Here is a 27,346-nt window from a genome sequence, read left to right on the forward strand (position 1 = left end):
TTTATTTATTTATTTTTTTTAATAAAATTAATACTTTTATTCAGCAAGAATGCATTAAATTGACCAAAAGTAAACATTTTTTTTCTGTTACTAATAAATGCTGCATCACGGTTTTCAGAGAAATATTATGCAGCACAAGTATTTCAGCGATGGTAATAATAAATGTTTCTTGAGTGCCAAATCAACATATTAGAAAGATTTCTAAAAGATCATGTGACACTGAAGACTAGAGTAATTTTTGCCATCACATGAGTAAATTATATTTTAAAATATATTAAAATAGAAAAAAAATATTATAAATTGTAGCAATATTTCACAATATTACTATTTTTACTGTATTTTTGATCAAATAAATGCAGCCTTGATGTGCATAAGAGACTTCTTTTAAAACTTTCAAACGTTAGTTTACTTTAACGAATATTAGTATTACATAATGCTTAACAGATCATCAGTTAGAAGGTTATAGCTAGAAATCAGTTATTAAAAAATTCTGTTTTATACCCTGGAGGTTCTTCAGGGACATTCATGGACCCCTAGTTGAAATTTCTAGTCTTTTAGTCTTTCTAGACCAAATCATTCAAATTGGACGGACCAAAAAGATCAAAACTTCAATTTTATGAAGTTTGAAACCATTTTGTTTGACCACAAATCTGAATATTGGGGAAATGCGTCTTCCTAAACATCAGTAGTTGTGACACAGCATTTTTGGGCATCACAGGAACTTTTGAACAGTTGAAATGCGTATTTTGAGCTTTTAAACACATCATAAAAGCGGTCTAGGTAGGCAGCTCATTTGGCTTTTCTTTTGTTTTTTTCAGTTATTCAGACACAAACACACATGCACACATGGGTCTTTCATGGCGTGAAAACATCAGGAGTGTATTTACATGGATAGTTTTTGATAATAGGCTTTGAAAAAACTCTTTAACTGGAAGTGAAACGGTGCTGTCAAGGGGAAGTGCTGCGAATTGCATGTTTGAAGTCTGTTTGAAGTGCTGTCTTTCCCCATCAGATGTCTTCACCTGCCTGAGTGTGTGTGTGTGTGTTTTCCCATCAGTGTTTGTGTTGCTTTGTACTTTCAGGACAGCTCAGGGATGCGGCTGTGGAAGAGAAAATGGTTTGTTCTAGCTGATTATTGCCTCTTCTACTATAAAGGTGGGTTGCTCTAGCAAACATCAAACAGAATCACATTTACACAGCGAAGCTTATAGTACCTGTTAACTTTTCTCCCAGATAATGATTATTTGCATTATTTTGTTTGTAATAGCATGTTGGTCAATAAGTCCTAATTCTACTAATTGTACTTTCAATCTTTTAGCTATGTACTGTCCCCAGAGTTTAACATGATATATTTAGCAAACTCTAAGAGTAGTATATTAAGTAAAGATCATGTTCCATGAAGATATTTTGTAAATTTCCTACTGTAAATATATTAAAACTTAATTTTTAATTAGTAATATGCATTGCTAAGAACTTCATTTGGACAACTTTAAAGGTGATTTTCTCAGTATTTTGATTTTTTTTGCACCCCCAGATTCCAGATTTTCAAATAGTTGCATCTCCAAACTCTAAGAGTAGTATATTAAGTAAAGATCATGTTCCATGAAGATATTTTGTAAATTTCCTACTGTAAATATATTAAAACTTAATTTTTAATTAGTAATATGCATTGCTAAGAACTTCATTTGGACAACTTTAAAGGTGATTTTCTCAGTATTTTGATTTTTTTTGCACCCCCAGATTCCAGATTTTCAAATAGTTGTATCTCTGCCAAATATTGTCCTATCCTAACAAACCATACACCAATGGAAAGCTTATTTATTCCGCTTTCAGACGATGTTTTGATGCAAAAATTGACCCTTATGACTAGTTTTGTGGTCCAGGGTCACTCAAACATCCCTATATAAAAACTTCATGACCACCAAACTTCACTGTGGGAATCAGGCACTTCTCACTGTACTCCTCCCTTAGAAATGCCATACCATTTTGGATGCTGTTAGATCCAAAACGATTGACATGGTCTCATGAGACCAGTGTATGGATTCACATAGGCCTTTGAAAAGGCTAAATAAGTTGATTGTGCTTTGGCTACAGCAGGTAGTTCCGGTATGGATAAACAACATTGCATTTCATTTCTGCATATTGCATCTTACTGTGTTGTCATACTGTGTACTCTTATTCCAGTTTTTACTGGCTCTGAGACATTTGCTTGCTATTTCTCCTGTTCTTGTTCTAGCAAAAAAAAAAAAACACTCATCACGAAATTAAAGCTTAAAGTAAAGGCCTGATTATTTCAGGGACCTTGTCGCAAGTCCGTTGTTTTTTAATTTCTTTTAAAACCATGGTTTGGTATTCCTTTTGTATCACTGTCCACTTTTGTGCAAAGGAATATGCCTCCTGACAGTTCTCTCCAAAGTTTTTCCATTGTTGTCAGCATTATGCCTGAGAATTAATGAACTTGCACTTCTTTTTTGTAACTTCTAAGAGGTTGTACTTAACATTTTGATAAAAATCACTTTGATAAGAAAATCTTATTTCCCTGAATAATTTTGACATGCTTCTTTAGTAATTGATCAATCAGACTCTCTGGAAAATTTGTTAAGTGTCAGAGGGGGTGTACTCATTTTTTAGTTCACTTTTTAGTTTATGAAAGTACACTTTGTAGTATACTCTCAGTAAACTATCAGTTTAATATAGTTTTATACTAGAAGCATACTTGTAAGATTTCTTTAAGTGAACTTAACATCGTACTTATAATTTACTCACACTGTGAAAGAATTGTCAATAAAATCAGCCAAATGTTTATCTGTTGCTGTGTGGGTTAATAGTACTGTGTACAAAAAAGATCAAGTTCAATTCCACCCATGTACTATTTGCTCTAAGCTATTCCACCCCAAGGCTGTTTTGTTACTCTAAACTTGAAAATGTAAGTTTATTAGACCAGTATCTAAAACGTGTCTAAAAGAGGCACATTTTTGGCATTGTCAAACAGATGGAATAACAGGAAACTATACTAAGTATACTTAGAATAATAAATTATACTTTTCAAAGTACATCTCAGTCAAACGATTAAGTACAGACCAAAGTATAGACCAAATATACTTGATTTTTCTGTATACTTGTCAGTATAAGCCAAGTATACTTAAGTATAAATTTAAGTATATCTCCGATAAGTACAAAAAAACTGAAAAGTATACTGAAAGTATACTCTTATTTTTAGATTAAAAGAAGTATACTAATAGTACAGTTGAATAAACCTCTATTTGGTGAGGGAGAGCTACATTATAAGAATAGTTCACCCCAAAAAAAGAAGATAATTCTGTCATTATATACTCACCCTCATGTCATTCCAAATTCTTATGCTCTTATTTTATTCATGCAATACAGTAGAAGGAATTGTTACACAGCTCACCATACAGCTTATAGTAACTTTGTGTGAAAAACAGACCACATTTAAGTTGTTAATCACTGATATTCTGATATATTCATATTATTCATAGAACTATATTCTGATATTTTATTTATTAACAAAAATGGCTACATATATTTCTTGTTTTAAATCATGTATTATTTATCTCTTGTCTGACATCAAATATCAGATCTACTCTGTTTCACCATTTGATGCTTGTCAATGCATGTTTACTTATTTCCCCCGTCTGGTCATAATGGGATGTAATCCGTCCTCATTTTCCAGTCAGTCTGCTCTTCTCTGCCTCAGACCCCCAGCTCTCTGCTCACTCAAATGAAAGAGTCACCTGCCTGGGTTTGGAATCTCTCCTTCAAACAACCTAGAAGTATTTTTAACCCATTACTTCCTAATCCAGCCACCCTTATCGCTTGTCAACCCACCACTCAATTTCTGTCTCAGACAAACCCACACATAAACACACTCTCACTCCCACACACACCAGCGTTCCGCTGGAAAGAAATGGTCAGGGCGGAACAAGGAGGCAGAATGAGTCTGAACTTAAATGTGTGAAATGTGATGATGTTATCATAGTGGTGTGAGAAACACAGGTCAGAGAGTATCGCATGCCAGGAAGGAAGAGAGAGTGAGAAAGACACCACGTCAAAACCAGACTGGTGCTCAATTGGGTTGTTTTTTCCCCACAGACAGTCGTGAAGAGTCGGTGCTGGGGAGCATTCCTCTGCCCAGCTACACTATCGCTCCTGTGGGACCTGAAGATCACATTAGCCGAAAATATGCCTTCAAGGTAAGATTATTTTGACACAGATAGCAACACTTTTAAAAGAATTATAAAAGCTATTCACCACATTAAATTTGCAACCCTTAACTGTATGCTATGCAACAATGTTTACATAGAAGGTATGCCTTAAAGGGACCGTTCACCCAAAAATGAATCTTTTTTTGTCATTTACTGTGGAACACAAAAGGATTTTTTTATGAATGTACTTTAGTGGTCATTCTTTTAAATACAAAAGGAACCATTCGGCTTTGTTATCCACTTACATTTTTGTGTTTTTGACACAGAACCAATAGTTCTCTCCAAAACATTTTTTAATGATGATGTAAATGATGAGAGGATTTTCATTTTCATGGGTGACTCTATAATTGTCCCAAGCAACCGATTAACCAAAGTAGCTATGTACTTATCACGAAATGAGCCTCTTCAGGGTAAAACGGGTCCTAAACTCCCTGTCACAATTTATATTGTGCTAATGACCCGCTGACTGTAAATACTGTAAATGCTTATTCATCTAATTTTCCTTGCACTAGCTGCTTCCTCTTCCCTAGTCAGCTGTGTCTTACTGTTTTGTCATGTGCAACTGCTGATTTTAAAGTCACTTTGAGTCACTCCCTGCAGTTATGAATATGCATGCTTCATTATCTTGCATGGCTTCAGCCCTGTGTATAGAACGCAGACAAATTAACCATTCAGTGCACTATCAATATTTGCATACCATTTAGAATACATTTTCCCCATGAAGGCCGTCTATTTGTATATAACCAATTACACAAGCTGTTTTTATACATATACAGCTCTTCTTTTTTGGTGCTTATCTATGTGCGAGTGTTTTTGTAGGCGAAGACTAGTCCATGCGGTTTCATCCCCTGCAGCTTGTGTGGTTCATTGTTGTCCTCATGAGGTTCATGACACAGAGTGAATGTATGGGTCTGTTCTCATCCTGAGGGCAACAAGGTTACATAACCAGTCTACCTCTCTCTGCTCAACTCCTTCCTGCCCCTGTTCTCAAAGCTGGAGAGAGATTTTTCAACGCGGGAGCGGAAAGAGACAACATTCCAGTTTTCAAGAAGAAGATCTTAACGCTTAATAATCTCAGTTTGCACTTTGCAGCACTCCTCTTTCACTTTCCTCCCTTAACGGATAGTTTTACACAGCCTACGGTGTCACATCGTTCTCCATAACTGCTGGCGAGGAGCTAGTGGTTGTATCACACTCTCTTTAGAGGGTTACGGATCATTTGCCGTAAGCTTCACACAAGAGAGAATGTTTACCTTGGTATATGGATGAAGATTTTTGGTATTGAGTGACTCAGATGGGCAGCAATGAGTCTGTAATCTGTACTAATCCTCTATGAAAAAGAAGGCTTACCGCGGTGAATTCTGCTCAGCCAGCAAACTCACCCCACATGCTGGTAGATAGACACGACCGAGTGCCAGAGAGCGTTTCACTGATTCTGCGATGAACTTCTAGATATCGGTACGAATGTGGGAAAGACCCAGGCTACTGAGCTCAGCAAACTTCAGCTTTATTTCTGTTATGGCTTCTAACTGTGGGCATTTGTGCTTTGTGTTGCGGCTGTTTTGTGGTCTGGCGTGGTGTTTTGTGCTCTTCTGCTCCTGCTGTTTGTTTCTGTCACCCTCTTATCTTGACGGTGCTGACAGTCCTTAAATGATACTGACAATTTCCCAGTATGTGTACATATCCTAAACAGGAAAAGCTTGTAGGTGTTGGTTCAGGTGACCAGTCATTGTCCTTTATTTGCTGAACTATGTCCTTCTTCTGTTCCCATTGGTGGGCTTCCTGCATGTGATGAGTGACTGACAGTCCAGAAAGGCTCTGAGACACATTCAGCATCATCCATAAATAGGTACAATTTTAACTCTACAGTTTCTCTACCTTAACCTCTGGCATGTGCAAACTCTTTGGGAATGTTTGTGACCTTTCTCACTGATATTATTTCCTCTTTTTGAGATGTGATGTGGGAAATTATTCTATTCAGAAAACAATAACCAGTGGACATTTAAGCAGTCTTAGGATATAGCTGTTTTTTTTTGTTTTTTTTTGCATATGAGACCTTGAGGAAACTGCATGTATCAGGTAATATTGTAATGTTTGGATTAGTTTACTGAGTCGGGGGTGCCACGGTTATTTCCAGACCAAGAAAAGTCATGGAAATAAATGGAATATGGAACATTGACACACTAAACTTAGTTATATCCTATATGTACATAGGATCATGCATGTACATATATTTATTGTGTTTACTTTCAAGTTGCTTGCAATAAACAGTTTTAGTTTAGCCGCTTTTCCACTGTCAGGCCAAACTGTACTCATTGCTTAACCATTTGATTCTGTGCCTATCCAGCCAAGCTTGTACAGATATGGTTTCAGTTTCCACTGTAGGGCTGATAACCGAGCTCGTAACACTTACGCAAGTGTTTACATACAGTATGAGATGTAAATAGTGACCACTTGATGGAGAATGATGAGATATTTCAAACAAATTACCAATCCTGAGTGATCACTACACGCATTCTACAAGCACAGTTCAGTTCCAGGTCGAGAACGGTGTGTAATCGAGTCAAACCAAGTGGAAATGTGAATGTAACCGTTCCTTACTGTTCTTAGAGCCTTTTGGCCCAATGGTGGAAAAGCCATTGGGCTTTTCATACCTAAAACACATCAGGAGAAGCATTTACATAATCCTATGAATGCAAATACAGAATCTAACCATTAATTGAATTCAAATAGATTCCCATTGTGAACCGGACTGAACAGAATAGTTCTAAATTTGCAAAAATCGTTATTGAATCGTATCAAAAATCTATGAATCCTGAATCGAATCAATTCACACCCCTAACAGACATATTTAACATATACCTTTCTAGAGAATACTACATTTCTCTTTACCAGGGCACTGCGTTCTTATAATGGATCGTGGATGACATAAGAGAGCATGCTTTTAATGAAAGGCCTGGTTAATCTAAAAGCATCTTCAAATAGTCCTACATGCTGCAGGGTGCCAAAAAGAAAGGAAGCTGCATGCTATTGTTAGCTCTTTGTTTTGTCTCTTGTGTGTACACCGCTGTGTTTTTGTGTGCACATACAGTAATTTTGCCTGTTGGATTATACTAATAAGTTATGATTTAATCTGATCTGAATTATGATTTAATATCACATAGAATTAAACTTTTGGTTAGCTAAGTTTAGCTTAGTTTTTCAACAATGTAAAAATCTTTACTGACATTTTTGACCAATTTAATGTGTTTTTGCTGAATAACAAATGATAAAAAAACTTTCTGACCCTAAACTTTTGAAGTGCAGATGGAACATTTTCTGTGCATACATTAAAAAAAATAATGATGGCCAATTCTGATTTATCTTTCTTAACTTAACATTATATAATGGATTTGATCTGTTCACAGACATTCTGTTGAAGTTAAAGTAATAGTTCACCCCAAAATTTTTATTTTGTCATCATACTCTCCCTCATGTCATTCCAAACGTGTATGACTTTTTGTCTTTCATGGAACACAAATAGAAGTGTTTTCAATAATTATTCACACAGCTTTTTCTCATACAGGGAAATCACACAGTGACTAGAGTCTGTACAGCTAAATGTAATTATAAAAGTAGTCCATATGACATGTGCACTGTATTCCAAGTCTTCTGAGGTTATTGGGCAAAAAACTGAAGTCATTATCCACTGAAAACTGCCTTAGGCCATGTGAATGACACCAGATGCCATTGAATCTTGTGTGTCTTGTAAGCAGGTTTGAATACACGGAAGTATAAATGAAATATTAGTGCTATGACAGGATTTTTTCAACTTACATTTCTGTCTTTTTGTCACATAACGCTTAAGAAGGCTTGGAATGGACTAGTTGCATGGATTAGTTTTATTGTGCATTTTTGTTCCTTATGGTACAGCCCTTGGTCACTGTATACACTTGGATAACAGCAGCATGCACATTCATCAGAATGCCGCTTTGTGTGTTCTGTGTAAGAACGACTGGTTCACTGGTTTGAAATGGCATGAATATGAATAAAATAAAGACACTAATTTTATTTAAAAACATGAGTCTCATTTGTCTGAAGAAATTAGATAGGGGTTACTTCAGTGGATGTTTTAGCTGGGTATTTATCATCTAGTCATCTGAAGTGGTCCAGGCCCCCTGTATGATTCAAACCGATCAGCCATCTGTCTGCGTTTTACAGCCTCATTGCAGAGCTTTCCCTCAGTGGACCATTAAAACACAGGCAGCAGCTTAGCACCTCACTGCTTGCCTTTAATGAGCTAGTCATGTAAACTACGCGTCTCTTCATACGACTGTGTATTTTGTGTTGTGCTTTCTGCTCACACTTAGAGAGAAAAGAAATGAATTGGTGAAGAAACGAGACTGGATGTCTCTAATGAACCATAATTGTCTCTTTGTTTTGTTTTACGTAATCGAATGCAGCGCAAATTACTCTCTCTGAATCTATTTTTAATGAGGAAATTGCAGGCTGAGTTCATGTTAATTAAAACAGTGTCTGTGCTGTTTTGTTGAATGGCAGTTTGCCTGTGTGTTTTATTTTAGTTATGCGTAAGTAAAAAGGAAAAAATATATTATATTATATTATATTATATTATATTTTATAAATTCATATTCAATAACTTGCAATTTGTGCAACACTGATGTGATGCTACCGAAATCATAACATTTAAATTATAACTTATAGTTGTTGTCTTTATATAAATAAACTTGTCTTTGAAAATATTTTATGACTTATTATTATTTATTATAGTATTTTCAAACCCATACTTTCTTTGCTTTACTTTTTAATTACTTTACTTTTAATTAATTAATTAATATATATACTTTAAAAGAAACACAGGGGTAAAATATATTAAATTTATTATGTTTTACTATATTTTATTATATTTTTACCTTGTATATGATATGATATGATATGATATTATATTATATTAACTAATCAATTTAAACATTAATATTGTTATTATTATGTAGTGTTGCTTTACTTTTTAATTACTTTACTTTTAATTAATTAATTAATATATATACTTTAAAAGAAACACAGGGGTAAAATATATTAAATTTATTATGTTTTACTATATTTTATTATATTTTTACCTTGTATATGATATGATATGATATGATATTAATTAGTAGCATATAATTTGTGCAACACAGAAACTGTGATAACATAAACATAACAGTAGTAGTCTTTATATAAATAAACTTGTCTCTGCTAATACCATATGACTTTTTTATCACTTATTTTAGTATTTGCAAACGTGTACTGTCTTCACTTTACTTTTATTGGGTGGTGTGCTTATTGTAACAAATCTGACCTTTGGTCTATTCGTCTGTCCTTCATGCTGATTCATATCGTTGTTCCTGTATCTTTGATTACATAACTGAAAAGTTATTTAAATCGGTGCGTATATGTGTTTCTTATCACAGTTTGGCCTTGGCTTGATCGGCATTTGCTCCTTTATTCATTCTGACTTCCTGTGTCTCATCAGTATGTCCGCTGTGTTGTATTCCTCCACGCTTCTAATTATCATGCTGAAATCTCAGATGCTCCTCTGGCCAATACTTATCTGCTGATGCAGTGTTTCTCCTTTTCCCAGGGCTGGACTGATTTTAGTGCTTTCTCTCTTGCAGGCTACACACACAGGGATGCGCTCCTACATTTACAAACAAAGCTCTGTGATTGGCTCGCAGGCGGAGCACACTGGGATGAGGACATACTTTTTCAGTGCGGACACACAGGAGGACATGAATGGCTGGGTCAGGGCCATGAACCAGGCTGCACTGATGCAAACCCATACAGTGAAGAGGTCAGTGAGTCACGAAACTTTTCAAAAACATTTTCTTAACCAGTATTGCGTTTTTTATGGCCAGGAAAAACATCTAAACGTCATTCAAACAAGAATTTACTTAAGGTTGTTTCACAGAATACATCTTTGACATTTGTTTTGTATCAACAAATTCTTTTTTGTCTTGTTTTAAGCATAAATCTCATAACATTTAGAGCTAAATTTAAGATTTACTGTATGTATGCGAATTGCATGTAAAATTTCCATCCATGTGAATTACACAGTTTTGGCATAATCTGATAAACTATAAGTGATGCTTAATTGTCAGGCATACATAACTGAAATGGGTAACATTTCTCCAAAAGTACTAATACATTTATTCAGGTTTATATATTTATAATCAATAAATCCAGTTTGTTTCAATCTCATACATTTTAACTAACTGAAGATTGCCCGTTCCACATCTAGCCATATTTTAACCATGTTCATACTTTTGAACTGAATAAACGTAGCTGTTTTCACAATTAACAGATTTATGTTGATTCTAAGCAAAAAAAGAAGAAAAAAAAGAAAATAGTAATAAACTATTGCCATGCCATAATGTTTTTGAGTGCAGAACTCGTACTTGTTTCATATATGTACGACTGACAAAGATGCATCCCATTTTATTAGTTTATTAGTTTAAATTAGTTTAAATTAATCACGGCTTTGAGAGTAAAAAAAAACATACACAAACAAAACCAAATTAAACCATGCGGCTCGTGATGATACATTGATGTGTAAAGACACGAAACGATCGGTCTGTGCAAGAAACTGAACAGTATTTCTATTGTTTTTTACCTCTGATGCACTGCAATGTCTGAACTATCCTGAGCGCGTCCTGAGCGTGTCCTCGACAGCAGGAGCGTGACACGTCTTCTTTTGAGAGATAGGTGGTGGTAATGCACTTATAAGTCTGCGATCCACCGTAAAGCAAGAAGAAGAAGAAGACGTGTCACGTGCCAGCTGTCGAGGACGCGCTCAGGACAGTTCAGACATTGCAGTGCATCAGAGGTAAAAAACAATATAAATACTGTTCAGTTTCTTGCACAGACCGATCGTTTCGTGTCTTTACACATCAATATATCATCACGAGCCGCAGGGTTTAATTTGGTTTTGTTTGTGTATGTTTTTTTTACTCTCAAAGTCGTGATTTCCATTCTCTTCCATTATAAGACTGACAGACTGCAACGAGTTAAAAATCTTCGTTTGTGTTCTACTGAAGAAACAAAGTCACCTACATCTTGGATGCCCTGGGGGTAAGCAGATAAACATCAAATTTTTGCTTACCTTTGCTTACCTTTGTTAACACTATCAGTTAGATTTGGTGGTAGGTTATTTTCAATATATAGGTTATTTTCAATTGAGCATCATTCTTTGTCATGCATTATACAGTAAAAGTACATTTATTTTGATGTTAACTAACATATTCAAGCACATAAAGTACTTTATTATAATTTTAACTGCAGTGTTACTTGATGTTGCATTTCAATTTTAATATTTTATTTATTTACTACATTTTAAATGTACTAAATTGCAGCTTCATTATTACAAAGGTGTAAATACAAATATATTTAAATCCATGACATGCACGTTAATAGAAATTACGTTATATTTTAGTCTGTAAAATATAATTAATGCTTGTTGGTATATTGGGCAGTACACTTTCACCATATTTCAAAGACAATAGAAGTAATTATCCAATTACATATAATTAAGTACTACTTTAGTGGGCTAAAAAGCACTCTAAAGTTCAGCATATTGCATTTAATATAAATTTAAACTACAATACATTTTCATTTAATTGCAATTAAGTGTCTGAAAAAGTATGTTCTTTTATTATTTCCATTAAGTGCTTTTTTTTTTAAGTATGCTAAAGTATACTTTTTTCTCACAAGGGAATGAATCCTATCTAAATATTAGAATAAATGCATCTCTTCTCAATCAGTACCCAAACAATTACATCTCTATACCGTAGATATTATCAGGCCTAAAGGAACATCTTTTCATGTTAAAATGCAGATGGAGATTTGGCTGTTGTAGACTTTGAGTGTGTCTGAATGCAAAGAGCCACTGGAGGCTATTTCTTTTTAGTCTGTGCAGCTTGGATATTATTAGTCTGACTGTAGAGTGAGCTCCAGTAGAGATAGCCAAGCTCCCAGTGGCCATGTCTTCTCCAAATGTAGATTCACTCAGGGCCTGATTTAATCATGTCACATTTAGACTGCTATATACGGACGATTTGAAGCTGGAATTAATTTTACGTGGTGGTACTGAATCATTTTTCATTCCACAGTTCTTGTTTGAAGAAACCAAGCAAAGTGTATTTGCAAAGTTCAACAGACTATTTAGTGCTCATTGTAGCGGTAAGGCTTTGCTTCTAACTGATACTTAAGCATTACATTTACCTCTGCAGAGCAATCACATGACTTTGATATTAACTAGATTTTACATTTTCTTAAGAAAATGTGTGGCGCTTGTGCAAAACTCACTTCTACAATGCTAGATTCTTGTAGGCTCTTGGTTGCTATGTAGTTGGGTGTTGCCTATGTGGTTGCTAAGGTTTTCTGAGAGGTGCCAGGACATTTCTATGCGACAGAATGGTGTTTTGAGTGTTTTTAGTGAGTTGCAATGCAGTTGCTAGGGTGTTGTGGGTGGTTGCCAGGGCATTACTATGCAGCTGCTAAGGTGTTGTGCATGTTTATAGTGGGTTGATATGAAGTTATGGGCAGTTGTCAAGGCTGTAGAGTTGGTTAATCATTGTTTTTTTTTTCAGCTACAAAGGTATATGGAGTGTTTTTTGTGGGTTGCTGTGTGGTTGCTGGAGTATTGTGAAGTGTTGTGTAAAACATGAATCCTGGAGCTTAACGAGACTGGAGTTGTGAATCTAAATAAGACAGTTTACAGTTATTGATATATTAGTTTCATGAGCAGATTCCCTCACATGTGAAGGCTGGGTTACTGTATGGTCCAGACTCCATGCTGTGGAATGGTGTTAATCTAACAGACCTGACATGTGATCCAGCAGCATGATAAAAGCATCATATAATAGACTCATAAAACCTCACTGACCTTTGCACGTCATGTTTTTGCCACACAGAGACGAGTCGGATCATCCAGACCAAGTGAACATTTCCGAGAAACTCAAGCAGCAGGCTGTTCCTCAGACCAACCACATCAACAGCTTCGTGATTCAAGAACCCGAAGTCATCCAAAGTGACAGGCTGCAGGAGGAGAAGCAGGAAGGATTTGTTGGAGAAGTGGAGATCCAGGTTGCTCCAAGAGAGATGGAGCAGGCGAGGGGTAAATCTCCAGCGAGCAGGATAGTGGAGGTGGAGGTTTTAGCTCCAGGGTCAGCACCAGCATCCCAAGTTCCCTCTCGAGCTCCTTCCAGGGCCGTCTCGACCCCGCCAGTGCTGAGGAACGGTACACCCATAGAGCAGAACGGCATGCCTGGGTATCAGAGGGGGCCTACACCTTCTTCTCAAACTCCTGTTCAGGTACAGAGGAGGAGTGCACTGGAGCAGGTGGAGAACTGGGTCAAAGTACAGAAGGAAGAAAGCCAGGGGTGAGCGTACACATCTGTCACATATTTTTACTATGGCTAAATTCAGATTAGTATACTTTTCTTACTATTTCTGCCATGTAATGATAGGGCATAAGTAGTTGGAGTAGTATGGTGGTATGCTTCTCCGAATTCAGTCACAGACACGCTGTACAGAGAGTAGTTAGAAGAGTTAGATGTTACTGTGAAGAGTCATGGGATGTATCGCCCCCAAGTGGTTGAAAGCTTACTAAATCATCATCACAGTAAACAGCACCCCAATATTTAGTTTGTCAAGTAGACATGAAATGCCATTCACAATTCATTTTACGTTTGTGTGAATTTTAACAAGACAAGTCTTGCACTTTTCTGTTTTAAGCATCTGGATGTGTTTGAGTTGTGAAAATTGGAAAGGTTGGAAAAAAATATTTGATGAAAAGACATTTTATGTTCTTTAGAATAAAATACAGCAAACCCTCAGTAAGACTAGGGCTGTTCAATAAAATAAATACACTGCGATTTCAAAGTTATGGTTCAGTAAGATTTATTTATTTATTTATGTGAATGTTGAAAGGTTTTTTTTTTCCAGCTAGGATGCATTAAATCGATTAAAATTGACAGTAAAGACATTTATAATGTTACAAAAGTTTCATAAAATAAATGTTATTTTCAACTTTCTATTCATTAAAGAATCCTGAAAAAATATAATAATAATATAATAAATATAAAAAATAAAAATATAATAATAATAAGAAGAAATGTTTCTGGAGCACCAAATCAGCATATTAAAATGATTTCTAAAGGATCATGTAACACTGAAGACTGGAGTAATGGCGGTTGAAAATTCAGCTTTGCCACCACAGGAATAAATTAAATCTTTATTCATTTACATTTCTATTTTAATATATTAAAATAAAAAGACAGTTATTTTAAATTGTAGTAATATTTCACAGTTTTACTGTTTTTACTGTATTTTTAACCACTAATTGTAGCCTTGGTGAGCATAAAAGACTTCTTTCAATAAAAATTTAAAAAATCTTACTGACCCCAAACTTTTGAATGGTTGTGTGTGTATATATATATATATAACATAAATTTAAAGGTCCCATATTGTCAAAACTGAAATTTCCTGTTTTTTTTTCATGATAACTGAGGTCTAGGTGCTATGTAACTACCATATAAGTTTCAAAACAGTCAATCCACAGTCAAATGCACACAGCCTGCATAAAGTAGCTGTGATTTTTCACGAACCGTTGTGACTTCCGTAAAAAGGTGATGTCAGAACTACTCAGTCACCGCCTTCAGTCACCACCCCGAGCACTGCCCACAGTCCCACTCTCCTTTTGCCAAACCCCCCAGGAAACTGCATCATTGCACAGTTGGGCTGTGACGGTCACCGTGACAACCGCGCCACCGGCTGTAGTGCACGTGACGTCACACACTCTATAACAAGCATAATACAAAGTTTTGTATTACAAGTGTAATAATAGTAACAGCTGCAAATTATTTTATTTAGACTATAAGTCTATGCTAATTCACAAATTACCTCAAATGCCATACCCAGCGTTTGATCCTTTAGATTGGCGTTTTAATTTTTATTCTTTTAATTTTAATTTTGGAATAGACTTTAGTGACCCTGAATATCCACATATTTTGACCAAATAATACAATTATATATGTTAAAAATCATAAATAATTTGGTTATCACAGGTTTGTTTCTACTGATGGCACACTCCCACGTCGGACCCCTCCCATTCATCCGAAGTACGGCACAATAGACAAGTACCAGTCTTTACCAAAGACCGCACGGCAAAGCCCAACAACTGCTCCCCATCAGTTGCCCAGTGAATACAAATATTCCCATGACCGGCTTAATCACTTCCAGATGACCCACAGCCACACCCAGCGACCCGCGACGCATGACAACACTGTGTGGCAGCTCTTCGAATGGCAACAGCGACAGCAATATCGCCACGGCAGCCCCACCGCCCCCGTGTACACTCCGGCTCCAGACTACTCCACAGCCGTATCCTCCACCAGAGTCAACTCTGACATTGCTCGCTCTATTTCTGTGCCTCCAACCCTGGCAGACATCCCTCCACCCGGGCCGCCTGGGCCCAGACTGCTGTCTCCACGCAGAGCCCACACTCCTGCAGAACGCGTTACAGTCAAACCCCTGAAGGACAGGCCCACCGTGGAGGTGCCACCGTCAAACTCTCCTCACCGTCTACGCTCCTATAAGGTCAGTAGGTGACATGAACAACCACCCTGCTTATCCATAACATCACAATCCACAGTAGTAGTATTTACAAGAAAGTCTGTGGGATTATGAAAGATTTTGAGGTTACCATTCAAAAGTTTGGGGTCAGTAAGATTTTATATATTTTTTTAAAAAGTATCTAATGCTCACCAAGGCTGTATTTGATTTTCAAACATACAGTAAGATCAGTAATATAGCTAATTATTACAATTTAAATATATATATTTTTTTATTTTAATACATATTCAAATATAATTTATTCATGTGATGGCAAAGCTGAATTTTCAGCAGCCACTCAGTGTCACATGATCCTTCAGAAATCATTCTAATAAGCTGATTTGGTGCTTAAGAAACATTTCTTATTTATATCAATGCTTAAAATAGTTGTGTTGATTAATTTTGTGTGGAAAAAATATTTAATATTTAATGCATCCTGTTGATTAAAATTAGTATTTAATGTAAAAAAATAAAATAAAATAAAAAGTAGTGTTTTTAATGTCATTATGCATTATATGAACCTGGCCTAAGCTTCTAAGCATTTTCAAGGAGCAAAATGTCTGGCAGTAAGATTTAAAACTCTCCTTTAAAAAGAGAAGTGGTCGAGTCTGAAAGAAGCATGCATTTAGAGACATCATGATGGATGTTAATACTGCTCAGAAACTCTTGATCAAATAACACCAGCCTTCAATGTTTTCAAACTGGCAGCATTAGTCCATCTGTCTACAACAGAGTTGTAATTCAGCATGAATTATCAGTGGTGTCTCTGTAATGGAACAAGTGCCAGACTCAGAAAGTGCTTGAGTGGGATGATTTTTATATACTTCATTTTCTTCACTTAAAGTTCCTGTGTGTGTCCTTTAAAAACCTTTTAACCATCTCAAGTTAGCAGGCAGACATGTCTAATCCAAATGATGACTTAAAACTTGACTGAATCCATGATGATTAATAAATCCAAATATGTTATATTTCAAAGGTTTTAAATTATTAAAAGTATATTTTGGTGTGTACTGTCATTTTTACTTTTATGTACACTAACGTTTACAAGTCTGGGTTCAGGAAGATTTTTTTGTTTAAACATATTTATACTTTCATTCAGCAAGGATGGATTAAGTTGATCAAACGTGACAGTAAAGACATTTATAATGTTACAAAAGGTTTCTATTTCAAATCAATTCTGTTATTTTGAACTTTCTATTCATCAAAGAATCATGAAAAAATGTATCATGGTTTCCCCAGAAGTAATTTTTCATCATCGATAATAATAAAAAAGTTTTTTGAGCACCAAATCAGCATAATGGAATGATTTCTGAAGGATCAGACTGGAGTAATGGCTGCTGAAAATTCAGCTTTGCCACCACAGGAATAAATTACATTTTAAAATATATTAAAATAGAAAACAGTTATTTTAAATTCTAATAATATATGACGATTTTTACTGTATTTTTTGAATAAATAAATGCAGATAGTATTATTATAGTGTTACATGTTGACAAACACATACTGAAAGACATATGTGACCCTGGACCACAAAACCAGTCTTAAGTCGCTATGTCTGTTTTTTGATCAAGTATATTTAAATGCATTCATCTCTTTTCTTTTCTTTTTATTTTATCATTCTGCAGTCGGCCACAATAGAGAGACGCTCAATGCCTCCATCCAGCTATATCACACATACAGTCAGTGCACCCAGCCTGCATGGAAAAACGGTAAGTTTCTTTCTGGAAAAAATATTTAGCGATTACAAATAGTTTTGGATTTTAAGGTTTACTTTGTCTCTTTTGTGCTGCTGTTAAAGCAGTCTGTAAGGTATCAGCAAAGTGGCATAAAATGACACCCAAAAACCTCTGCTGGTGGACCCAGTCCTCTTCTTTTCATGGCTCTAATGGGCACTTGTGTAAATAACCTGATCACATAACTCTCTCTCTGCCCTGATTGTACCCTCACAACCTATGGTCCAGCCGGAGGAGCTCACCCTTCTCCTCATCCAGTTACGGAGACACCAGGCCATGATGGCAGGTGTGCGCAACAATGCGCTGGCCCACCTCCAGCAGTTGTCTCGGGTGAAGGTCAGGGCTCGGCCTGCCCAGCTAGCACCTCTCATTACTAGCGTGCCTCTGCTGCTGTTATTTACCCCGCCTGGCTCTCTGTAGCTCCCTTGACTTTGTTACACGATGCTTCTTTGTATTGTAGCATGGCATGTCATGCTTAGGGGCTGTATCTAGATGTCCCACCGTCGGCATGAATTATATGTAACTGGTCATTATGCATACTACATGAGTATGTTTTGCTGTTGCTCCAAACATCAGAACTGCAAAGATCAAAATTGTTTGCATGCATGAAGTAGTAGGTGTACGCTGGAGTCTGTGGAAACCTTATCTGAAGTTCTGGTTTGATCTGGTTGCAGGATATGCGTAGATAATTTCTGCAGTAACGTCATAATAAACATGCTTTGTTATTGGTAGTAATAATATGTGTGCAGAAGTATATTGCTCTAAGCGTAATTACTTTGCTTTGTACTAAATGCTTTGGCATCAAGGACTGTGGTAAAGTTAAACAAATATTCAGTAACACTTTACAATAAGATCTCATTTTTTAATGCATTAGCTAACATGAACTAACAATGAGCAATACATTTTTACAGCATTTATTAACCTTTGGAAATGTTAGTTCATAAAAATGGTCATGTTAGTTCACAATGCATTAACAGATACAACATGTGATGATCATTAGTAAATGTTGAGATTAACATTAATAAATGCTTTAGAAGTATTGTTAATTGTTAGTTCATGTTATCTAATGTGGTTAACTAATGTTAACAAATGAAACCTTATTGTAAAATATTACCAAATATTCTTTTGTTACAATGTCAATGTAACACACTCAGAAAAATCATTTTCTTAATCTATACTTTTGTTTTGTTTTCCTGTAAAAAAAAAAAACATCCCTAAACAAACATAAATTTACTTGAGAAGCAAAATTACATATTATATTAATTAAGACTTTTTTTTTTTTTGCTTTATGCTTAGGTTAAAGGTTAAAACCTATTTTTAGGTTTATGCTTAAAACAAACACTATTTGCTGCCAAAGGGGTAAAAAGTAAACTTATTTAAAAATATGTTCTATGAAATATAAAGCGTATTCTCTTACTAGCTTACAAGACATTGCTTCTCAAGTAAATGTACACTACTGTTCAAAAGGTATAGGGTCAGGGCGACATATGAAGAAATATATTGATCAAAAGTGAGTGTAAAGACATTTATAATGTTATAGCTTTCTAAAAAATAATCACTCAATCACATAATCAGCATATTAAAATGATTTCTGAAGGATCATGTGACACTAAAGACTGGAGTAATGATGCTGAAAATTCAGCTTTTCCATCACAGGAATAATTTACATTTTCAAATATATTGAAATAGAAAAAGTTATTTTAAATTCAAACAATGTTTCACAATATTACTGTTTTTAACATATTTTTGATCAAATAAATGAAGCCTTGATGGGCATAAGAGACATCTTTTAAAAACATTAGAAAAATCTTACCAACCCCAGTCTTTTGAGCGGTAGTGTGCATAAGCTGTCACTTGCATGTAAATGCGAACAGTGTTCAACAGAAATGAGTGTGAGATGTGTAGTATGTCCCAAAGCATAGCCAGCTATTGCTTTAATGCTAGTGCAGTGTTAGCCTAAAGTGTGTGGTGGATAAATGAAACAACTGATTAGTGTTAATTAAAGAGTAGAAGAGTGTCAATTGAAATATTTTCCCTGCTACTTACAGGCTGATGACACATACATGCACTTGAAGAAGGACCTGGAATATTTAGATCTGAAGGTGGGACCTCTCCATTTCTGTCTCTCTATTCCTGTCTTACTTTCTTCTTAAACCTTCTGTATTAACACACTAACACAGCACAGAAACCTCACTTGAGGCGAGGAATCAAGAATTAGCTTTTTTTTTTTTCCAGAAATTGTTTATATTTAGTATGCTAACTTTGTGGCATAATCAGGAATTACATAGTCTTAGAATGGTAATGGTAATAGTAATGATCCAGTCGAAGGGCATATAAGGCTGGTCCTCCTTTGACTGTAACTGTCTATCTCCATTTGCCACAGATGAAAAGTTTAGAGCCATTGATCCTCATGGTTCACAGTGTGTTACAAACCTGCACTGCGGGGGGTTTGAGACCGCTCTGGAACGTAAGCACTGTCAGCATCCAGAGTGTCTGCGTTCCCATTGCTTTACACGGTGCACATAGCTTTGTGTTGGCACAAGCCTGGCACCTGCACACCTATCCTCCCTGCCTTTTGTGAGTGATATGTTGTGCTGTGGGTATGTGTGATTGGGTCAATGAGATGGCAGGTCTGGATGGGACAGGCAAGCTCAGTGCATGTGCAGGGAATGAATCACATTTAGCCAGCTGATTCTCCAATGCATTCTGTTTCTTTCTTTATCAAGCTATTTATCTCATAAGATCATCAATATGATATCTAGTAATCGGTCTTATGCGTATCTTTCCAGGTGATCTAAATGTTGTAGCGGTAGAGTATTCCTCTGAAACGTCCCTTACGACGACCTCCAGTATCGGTGTTGGGGAAAATACTTCTTAAATTCTTAATTCCTCTTGAAACAATTATTTAGAAAACTTACTAGCTTCACTACAAGCTGCTAAAAACAAGTAGCTAACTACATTGAAGGGGGCAGTTTTCAATTATATAATTATAAGATATGATTTATTTAAAAAGAGCTAGAGTTATCTGGCACAAAATCAATTAGTAATATAATATTAATAAATAATATAAACTAGGCTAACAGGATCCAACTTAATTTCAAATAATAAAACTAAACACTGTCATTTCTATACACTACCACTAAAAAGTTTGGGGTCAGTAAGATTTAAAAAATACTTTTATTCAGTAAGGATGCATTGAATTGATCAAAAGTGACAGTAAAAAACATTTATAATGTTGCAAATGATTTCTATTTTAAATTAGTGCTGTTCTTTTGAACTTTCTATTCATCAAACATAAAAATAAAATCTATCTAAGATATTAAGGAGCACAACTGTTTTTAGCATTGATAATAATAAGAAATCAGCATATTAGAATGATTTCTGAAACATGTGAAATAGAGTAATGGCTGGTGAAAATTCTGCTTTAAATATAAAATTCTGTTTTAAATTGTAAATGTAAATTTTTAAATAAATGATAAATTGTAATGATATTTCACAATATTACTGTTTTTACTACATTTTGATCAAGGGTGCTGTGTGTACATTAATGAGGAAAAAAAATTAACTTAAATGATTTTAGCAAATGGCTGCAATATAACAAAGAGTGAAAAATTTAAGGGGGTCTGAATACTTTCCGTACCCACTGTATGTGCATTAGAAATGAAGAATACTGTCTCAAAGCTTCTCACTGTGACGTTCAATACAGTGTCCATTGTATAGTGTTGGTCTTGCTTTGCTTGTGTTGAATAAATAGATGTGTTTCTGTCTCTGGAGCTCTAAGACGAGGAGGCTTTATCTGTGAATTGTTTATTAGGTGAGTGCGACAGAGAGTCTGAAAGGACGGCCGGCAAAGCCAGTGAAGGTGGCAGAAAGTGATGTAGATGTGAGTATAGAGGACAAACCAGTGCCCTAACCCAATTTCCTAGTCTGAACTGGTCCATAATGCTCTGTTTCCTACTGCAGGTGACACTGAGTCGATTGTGTGAACAAGACAAAATACTGCAAGAGCTTGAGTTCAGACTCAGTGGACTTAAGGATGATAAGGTGAGGCACATTTTCCGAAGAAAAGCACGGCTGTTGCTTTGATCCTTTTATTATGGGTATGTCAGTGTTAATATCTTTGTTCTTTCTTTCTAGGACAAGCTTGAGTCTGTTCTGGATGTGTCCCACCAGCAGATGGAGCAGTACAAGGATCAGCCAGCTCACGCTGAGAAGATCGCCTACCAGCAGCGACTCCTTCAAGAGGACCTGGTGCATATTCGAGCTGACATTTCTAGAGTGTCAACGGTGAGTATAATACGTGATGTAGACCTACAGTGCTTCCTGTCTCCATTAATCCATATTGATCTGAAATTAAAGGGGTCCTATTATGCTTTTTCACTTTTTCAACTTTAGTTAGTCTTTTAAATTAGTGCTGTTCTTTTGAACTTTCTATTCATCAAACATAAAAATAAAATCTATCTAAGATATTAAGGAGCACAACTGTTTTTAGCATTGATAATAATAAGAAATCAGCATATTAGAATGATTTCTGAAACATGTGAAATAGAGTAATGGCTGGTGAAAATTCTGCTTTAAATATAAAATTCTGTTTTAAATTGTAAATGTAAATTTTTAAATAAATGATAAATTGTAATGATATTTCACAATATTACTGTTTTTACTACATTTTGATCAAATAAATTTCAAAAACATAAAAAAGAATTGTACTGACTTTTGTAAAGCAGCGTAACTAAATCTACAAAAACAGTGGCAGAAACTTTTTATTGCTAAAAAATATATTATACTAATTACTACATATCACTTAAAATAACTGCATATCACTACAAAAAGAAGACCTAAAATGCTTATTTAAATGATTTAAATATGCATCTGTAAATTTGTTTTTGATCCAGTTCATTTAAATGAATCTTCCACATGATTTAAATAGGCCTTCCCAGCACTATTTGAAAGAAAGAAACATTCAAGTTTGACTCCTCTTGCTTGGCTGCAAGGCTGTGTGTGAAATAATGCAAAAATAAAAAGTACAGGTAGCACTGTTTTGAAACCAACTAAGCTAAGTTGTAGCTTTGCTTTTTTTAGTTAGTTCCTCCCCCACAACGTCCAGTTCATCGTTGTCCAGAGCTTGGGTTTCTTTTATGAGTTGACCATGCAGCGTTTTCTGTGGAGCCTTTATTTTAGACATTGCATTTATGTCCCACAGCTGTATTCTGTTGGCATGAAGATCGTGAGACACCATCTTGCCATTGTGCTTCCAGAAAGCTTCAGCTCCTACATACAGTGGGTACGGAAAGTATTCAGACCCCCTTAAATTCATTTTCCGAAGAAAAGCACGGCTGTTGCTTTGATCCTTTTATTATGGGTATGTCAGTGTTAATATCTTTGTTCTTTCTTTCTAGGACAAGCTTGAGTCTGTTCTGGATGTGTCCCACCAGCAGATGGAGCAGTACAAGGATCAGCCAGCTCACGCTGAGAAGATCGCCTACCAGCAGCGACTCCTTCAAGAGGACCTGGTGCATATTCGAGCTGACATTTCTAGAGTGTCAACGGTGAGTATAATACGTGATGTAGACCTACAGTGCTTCCTGTCTCCATTAATCCATATTGATCTGAAATTAAAGGGGTCCTATTATGCTTTTTCACTTTTTCAACTTTAGTTAGTCTGTAATGTTGCTGTTTGAGCATAAAAAAGATCTGCAAAGTTACAAAGCTCAAAGTCCACTTCAAAAGGAGGTATTTTATTTAACAGAAATCACTTTTCAAAAAGTACAACGAATGACTCGTTTGGACTACAAAGCATATTTTCCGGGATTTGTGATATCACAAATATCGACGAATGGGACGAGACCGGGTTGAGCTGCACTAGAGAAGGCAACGAGTGTTATCACAATGTCGGAGACACGCTAGCTTTCCCAAGGCAGATTAATACATTAGTTGATTACAGGACATGAAGATTTAAAGTGCAACAATTTTAGAAAAACAATTTCAGTGTGTAGTTTTGTTCTGTAATTTAACATTATAATAATATAACCACTCCATCTCCAAACCACTTGTCATATGTAGGGTCACAAGTAATATGATATAATATTTAATGTAATGTATAATAAGTAGGTTTTGTTCATATATTTGTATTGTTCAGGAGATGGAGAGAGCGTGGGAGGACTACAGCAGGTTGGAGCAGTCAGTGGAACAGCTGAAGGACATCCTGCAGACTCAGATGAATCTCTGCACTTCACCTCAGGTTTTTTTTTTCTCTCCATTTCTTAACACTTTTTTATAGTTTGCTATCATGTTTTTCTCTCATCTTTTTGATCAGCTGCTTTATTATTATTTGTATTCATTTTGATTTGCAGTCACCTTTAGCTAGAATCCGTGTTATTTTAGTATCATTGAAATACTATTATGTTTTGTTCATATTTTAAATTAGCTTTTATTTCAAAATGTATTTTATTTTATTTTCTTCTGTAGTTTTGTTTTGTTTCTTAGTTTTTTGTTTTGTTTAGTTTTTTAGTGCTGGGCAATGATTAATTGCGATTAATCGCATCCAGCATAAAAGTTTTTGTTTTTCAATTTTTTTTAGGTTTTGGTTAGTTTTAGTTTATTTTGCTCAGTTTATTTTAGTACTTAAGCTTAAACTACATAAAAATGAGAAATTTTGCCTTGGCAACTAGCTGAAATAAAATAAATATTTTTTATATTTTATTTCATTTAATGTGTATGGTTCACACCAAGAACGATAACGTTGTCAACATCCATACCAACGCACGCTAACATTGTTTATCATAAACGTGCGCTGCAGTTATGTCATAGTGGATTCCGATGGGCTGTCAATGATTTTTTTTTTTTTAAAGTGCCACTAGTGTTATAGTTGTGGTGTGAACCCCACTATTCTTTTACATTTAAATAGATTTTTAAAACTATATCTTTATCTAAGTATATAGGTCCTAGGATTTCATTTACCTTTTTGCAAAACCTTGGCAGGTCAACATTAACCTTGATTATTTATTTTTCTTTTTTTAAAGCTTGGTTTATGTTGGTATGCACTTGTGGAATTGATCAGTGGTCATTGTTCTGTCTGTTTTATTGTTTTGTTATGTTAAAATAAATCATTAAGAAAAGCAAAAAAAAAAAAAAACTATATCTTTATAGTTATCGTCTGTGGTGTGAACAGGCCTTTATTTTATTTCAAGTAATGAAAATGTTTTATGGTTTTAGTTTTAGTAATAATAATCCTGGCTAGAATAAAAATACGATTTGAAGACTTTTGAAAAGGTGTGTTTTTGTTCTCAGGAGAAAAATCAGTTGAGGAGGGAGCTCTGGAGGATAGAGGACGTGATGACTGGACTCAGCTCATCCAAAGAAACCTTCAAAATCACCATAGACTCAGTGAAGAACCCAGGTAAGAATGGACTAGTTAGATAGGGTTAATAAACCTACTTCAGAGCTTCTCTTGTAACTCTTGCTTTTGTGTCCAGAGAGAAAACTTGTGCCTTCAGTGATAGAGTCGACAGTGCCTTCTCGGTGCATGACCCCGTTCGCAGTCGAGGTGTGGTCACCCCGACGCAGTCTTACCTCCAGTCCGTTATCACTGCCCTTGGACAATGAGGTTTTTCAGCATCCTTACTCTATGCCAAAATGGGTATGTGTTACTTGACTGGTGCTATTCCTAAAATTATTGTATTGTAAGTTACTTTAGACAAAAGAGCCTAGCTAAAGACAACTAATTAAATACTTAATGGTTTACTTAAGTGTGTAATTTTGGTTTTTAGGAAGAGGATGATGCTCCACCCAGACCACCTTTGCCCCTCCACTATGATGAAGACACACCCCCTGTTGTCCCGCCCCTACCTAAAGAAACAACGGTCATCAGACACACTTCTGTCCGTGGCCTCAAACGACAATCTGATGAGAGGAAACGTGACAGAGAAAGCAGCTATGTGAATGGAGACTGCAGGGTAATAAACTCACTCGTGAAGGTCATTGTTATTGTAAAGCTTATTGTCATCAGTGTTGTTATTGTTAACTAAAACTATTAAAATTCAATTTTATAAGTATATATAGATGAAAAACTTAAAAATAGAAACTAACTGAAATAAAATTACTAAAAAACTGGAGAGAAAAAAATGACAGAAGCACATAACTGAATTACTAAAACCTAAACTAAAATGAAAATTAAAATTGAACATATAAAGTAATTCAAAATATGAATGAATAAATAAATCGAATAGTATATAAGTAATAATAAAAAAAACGCTTAATTCAAGTAATTCGTCTTACTAAACTTCACATGTACAAAAAAGAATAAAATGTAGTTTTTTAATAATGGAATGTCTTTGGAAAAAGTTTTTAAATAATTACCTTATACTTTATCACCATCCATGTGACAGTAATATGCATTGTGATTACTTTGCAATAAGGATGAAATCAAATGTTTGGGCTTTAGGTGGAACTGCGGTCCTACCTGAGTGAACCAGAGCTTCCTGGAACAGGAACAGATCAAGTGGACCCAGGCTACTTGACTCTTCAAAGAAGAGGTGAAATATTACTGCTTTTGATCATTCGGGTTATCTTTAAAACATATGATGCTTATAGGGGTAAAATGCCATTTAACAAGTTGTAATACCAGTATACCTGAAAAAATGAACCATTTTTGTGATCACTTAGGCCTGTCAGGCTGCTCTTCCAGAGTAAACCAGCACGGTGTGACTTCCTATTCACTAAGGAGAGGAGATTCAGCGTTATCGACAACAGTGAGCACCTGATTACTGTAGAACTGATACTTCATTTAATTATTTATTCATTTTTTATATATTCATAATTTATTATATTTAATACAAAATTTAATTTAATAATGTAGAATATATATATATATACGAATTATGTCATTTTCTGTAATATTTATGATTTGATATTATATTCATTCATTAAAAACATGCAATTTTTATTCGTTTGTATTATTTTATTAAGCATTTATTTCATATTATCATATTAATTCATTATAGATGGATGGATGGATGGATGGATAGATAGATGGATAAGTTGTCTCGTGCATTGTGGAAATAAAATAAAAATAAAAATAAAAATAGATAGATGGATGGATGGATGGATGGATGGATGGATAGAACATTGTAACAGTTGTCTCGTGCATTGTGGAAATAAAATAAAAATAAAAATAAAAAGCTAGAATAAGCTTCTACATGTAAAATGCTGAATTTTTTTCCTGTGCTATGTAGGAGAGACCAAAGAGTGCCTTGGAGCGGCTGTGTTTGGGAGAGTCTCAGCCTGATCACCTGCCGCAGAGAGGGAGGATGAGTGTGGAGGAGCAGCTGGAGAGAATGAAAAGGCACCAGAGAGCTCTAGTGCGCGAGCGCAAACGTAACTTGAGTCAGGGTGAGCGACAGCTCGTGAGCTCCCGCGCCTCCACTCGACCGACCAGCTCTGACCCAGGATCAGTACGTTACTCCCTCCCCAATAAACACAGGGACCTTCGCTATGGCCCTCCCCGATAAGGCCACAAAACACAAAGCTAACATGCTAACACACTTTTTTGCCCCATGAACAAAGCTCAGCTTTACATTAACAAGCCATGGGTGGGACAGGGCCGTGCTGGGGGTGTGTTTAGGGATTGGCCAGAACGTGGACAGACGCATGGAGTGGTTACAGTCCTGCAATGGACTCCTGGCTTCTCCTGCACAGACTTGTGAATATATTTGAATGTGAAGAAAAAAGGATAACATT

General features: G+C 35.6%; 1 protein-coding gene across 1 annotated transcript in view; it reads left to right on the forward strand.

Moving 5' to 3' along the window:
* LOC107715242 (pleckstrin homology domain-containing family A member 7-like) overlaps positions 1-27,346 on the forward strand; it is a 100,666-nt gene that overhangs the window by 64,097 nt on the left and 9,223 nt on the right. Inside the window, exons 7-24 of the mRNA XM_016521322.1 lie at positions 1,083-1,155; positions 4,114-4,214; positions 9,881-10,056; positions 13,175-13,642; positions 15,329-15,860; positions 17,501-17,584; positions 17,837-17,944; positions 19,657-19,710; positions 21,423-21,491; positions 21,572-21,652; positions 21,746-21,895; positions 23,748-23,849; positions 24,899-25,007; positions 25,084-25,247; positions 25,378-25,563; positions 26,052-26,142; positions 26,273-26,358; positions 26,842-27,060. Of these exons, the coding sequence (XP_016376808.1) occupies positions 1,083-1,155; positions 4,114-4,214; positions 9,881-10,056; positions 13,175-13,642; positions 15,329-15,860; positions 17,501-17,584; positions 17,837-17,944; positions 19,657-19,710; positions 21,423-21,491; positions 21,572-21,652; positions 21,746-21,895; positions 23,748-23,849; positions 24,899-25,007; positions 25,084-25,247; positions 25,378-25,563; positions 26,052-26,142; positions 26,273-26,358; positions 26,842-27,060 (2,853 nt within the window). The remainder of the gene's footprint in view (positions 1-1,082; positions 1,156-4,113; positions 4,215-9,880; positions 10,057-13,174; positions 13,643-15,328; positions 15,861-17,500; positions 17,585-17,836; positions 17,945-19,656; positions 19,711-21,422; positions 21,492-21,571; positions 21,653-21,745; positions 21,896-23,747; positions 23,850-24,898; positions 25,008-25,083; positions 25,248-25,377; positions 25,564-26,051; positions 26,143-26,272; positions 26,359-26,841; positions 27,061-27,346) is intronic.

This window comes from Sinocyclocheilus rhinocerous, unplaced genomic scaffold, assembly GCF_001515625.1.
Source record: "Sinocyclocheilus rhinocerous isolate Xijiao unplaced genomic scaffold, SAMN03320098_v1.1 scaffold659, whole genome shotgun sequence".
In the NCBI taxonomy this organism is placed as follows: domain Eukaryota; kingdom Metazoa; phylum Chordata; class Actinopteri; order Cypriniformes; family Cyprinidae; genus Sinocyclocheilus; species Sinocyclocheilus rhinocerous.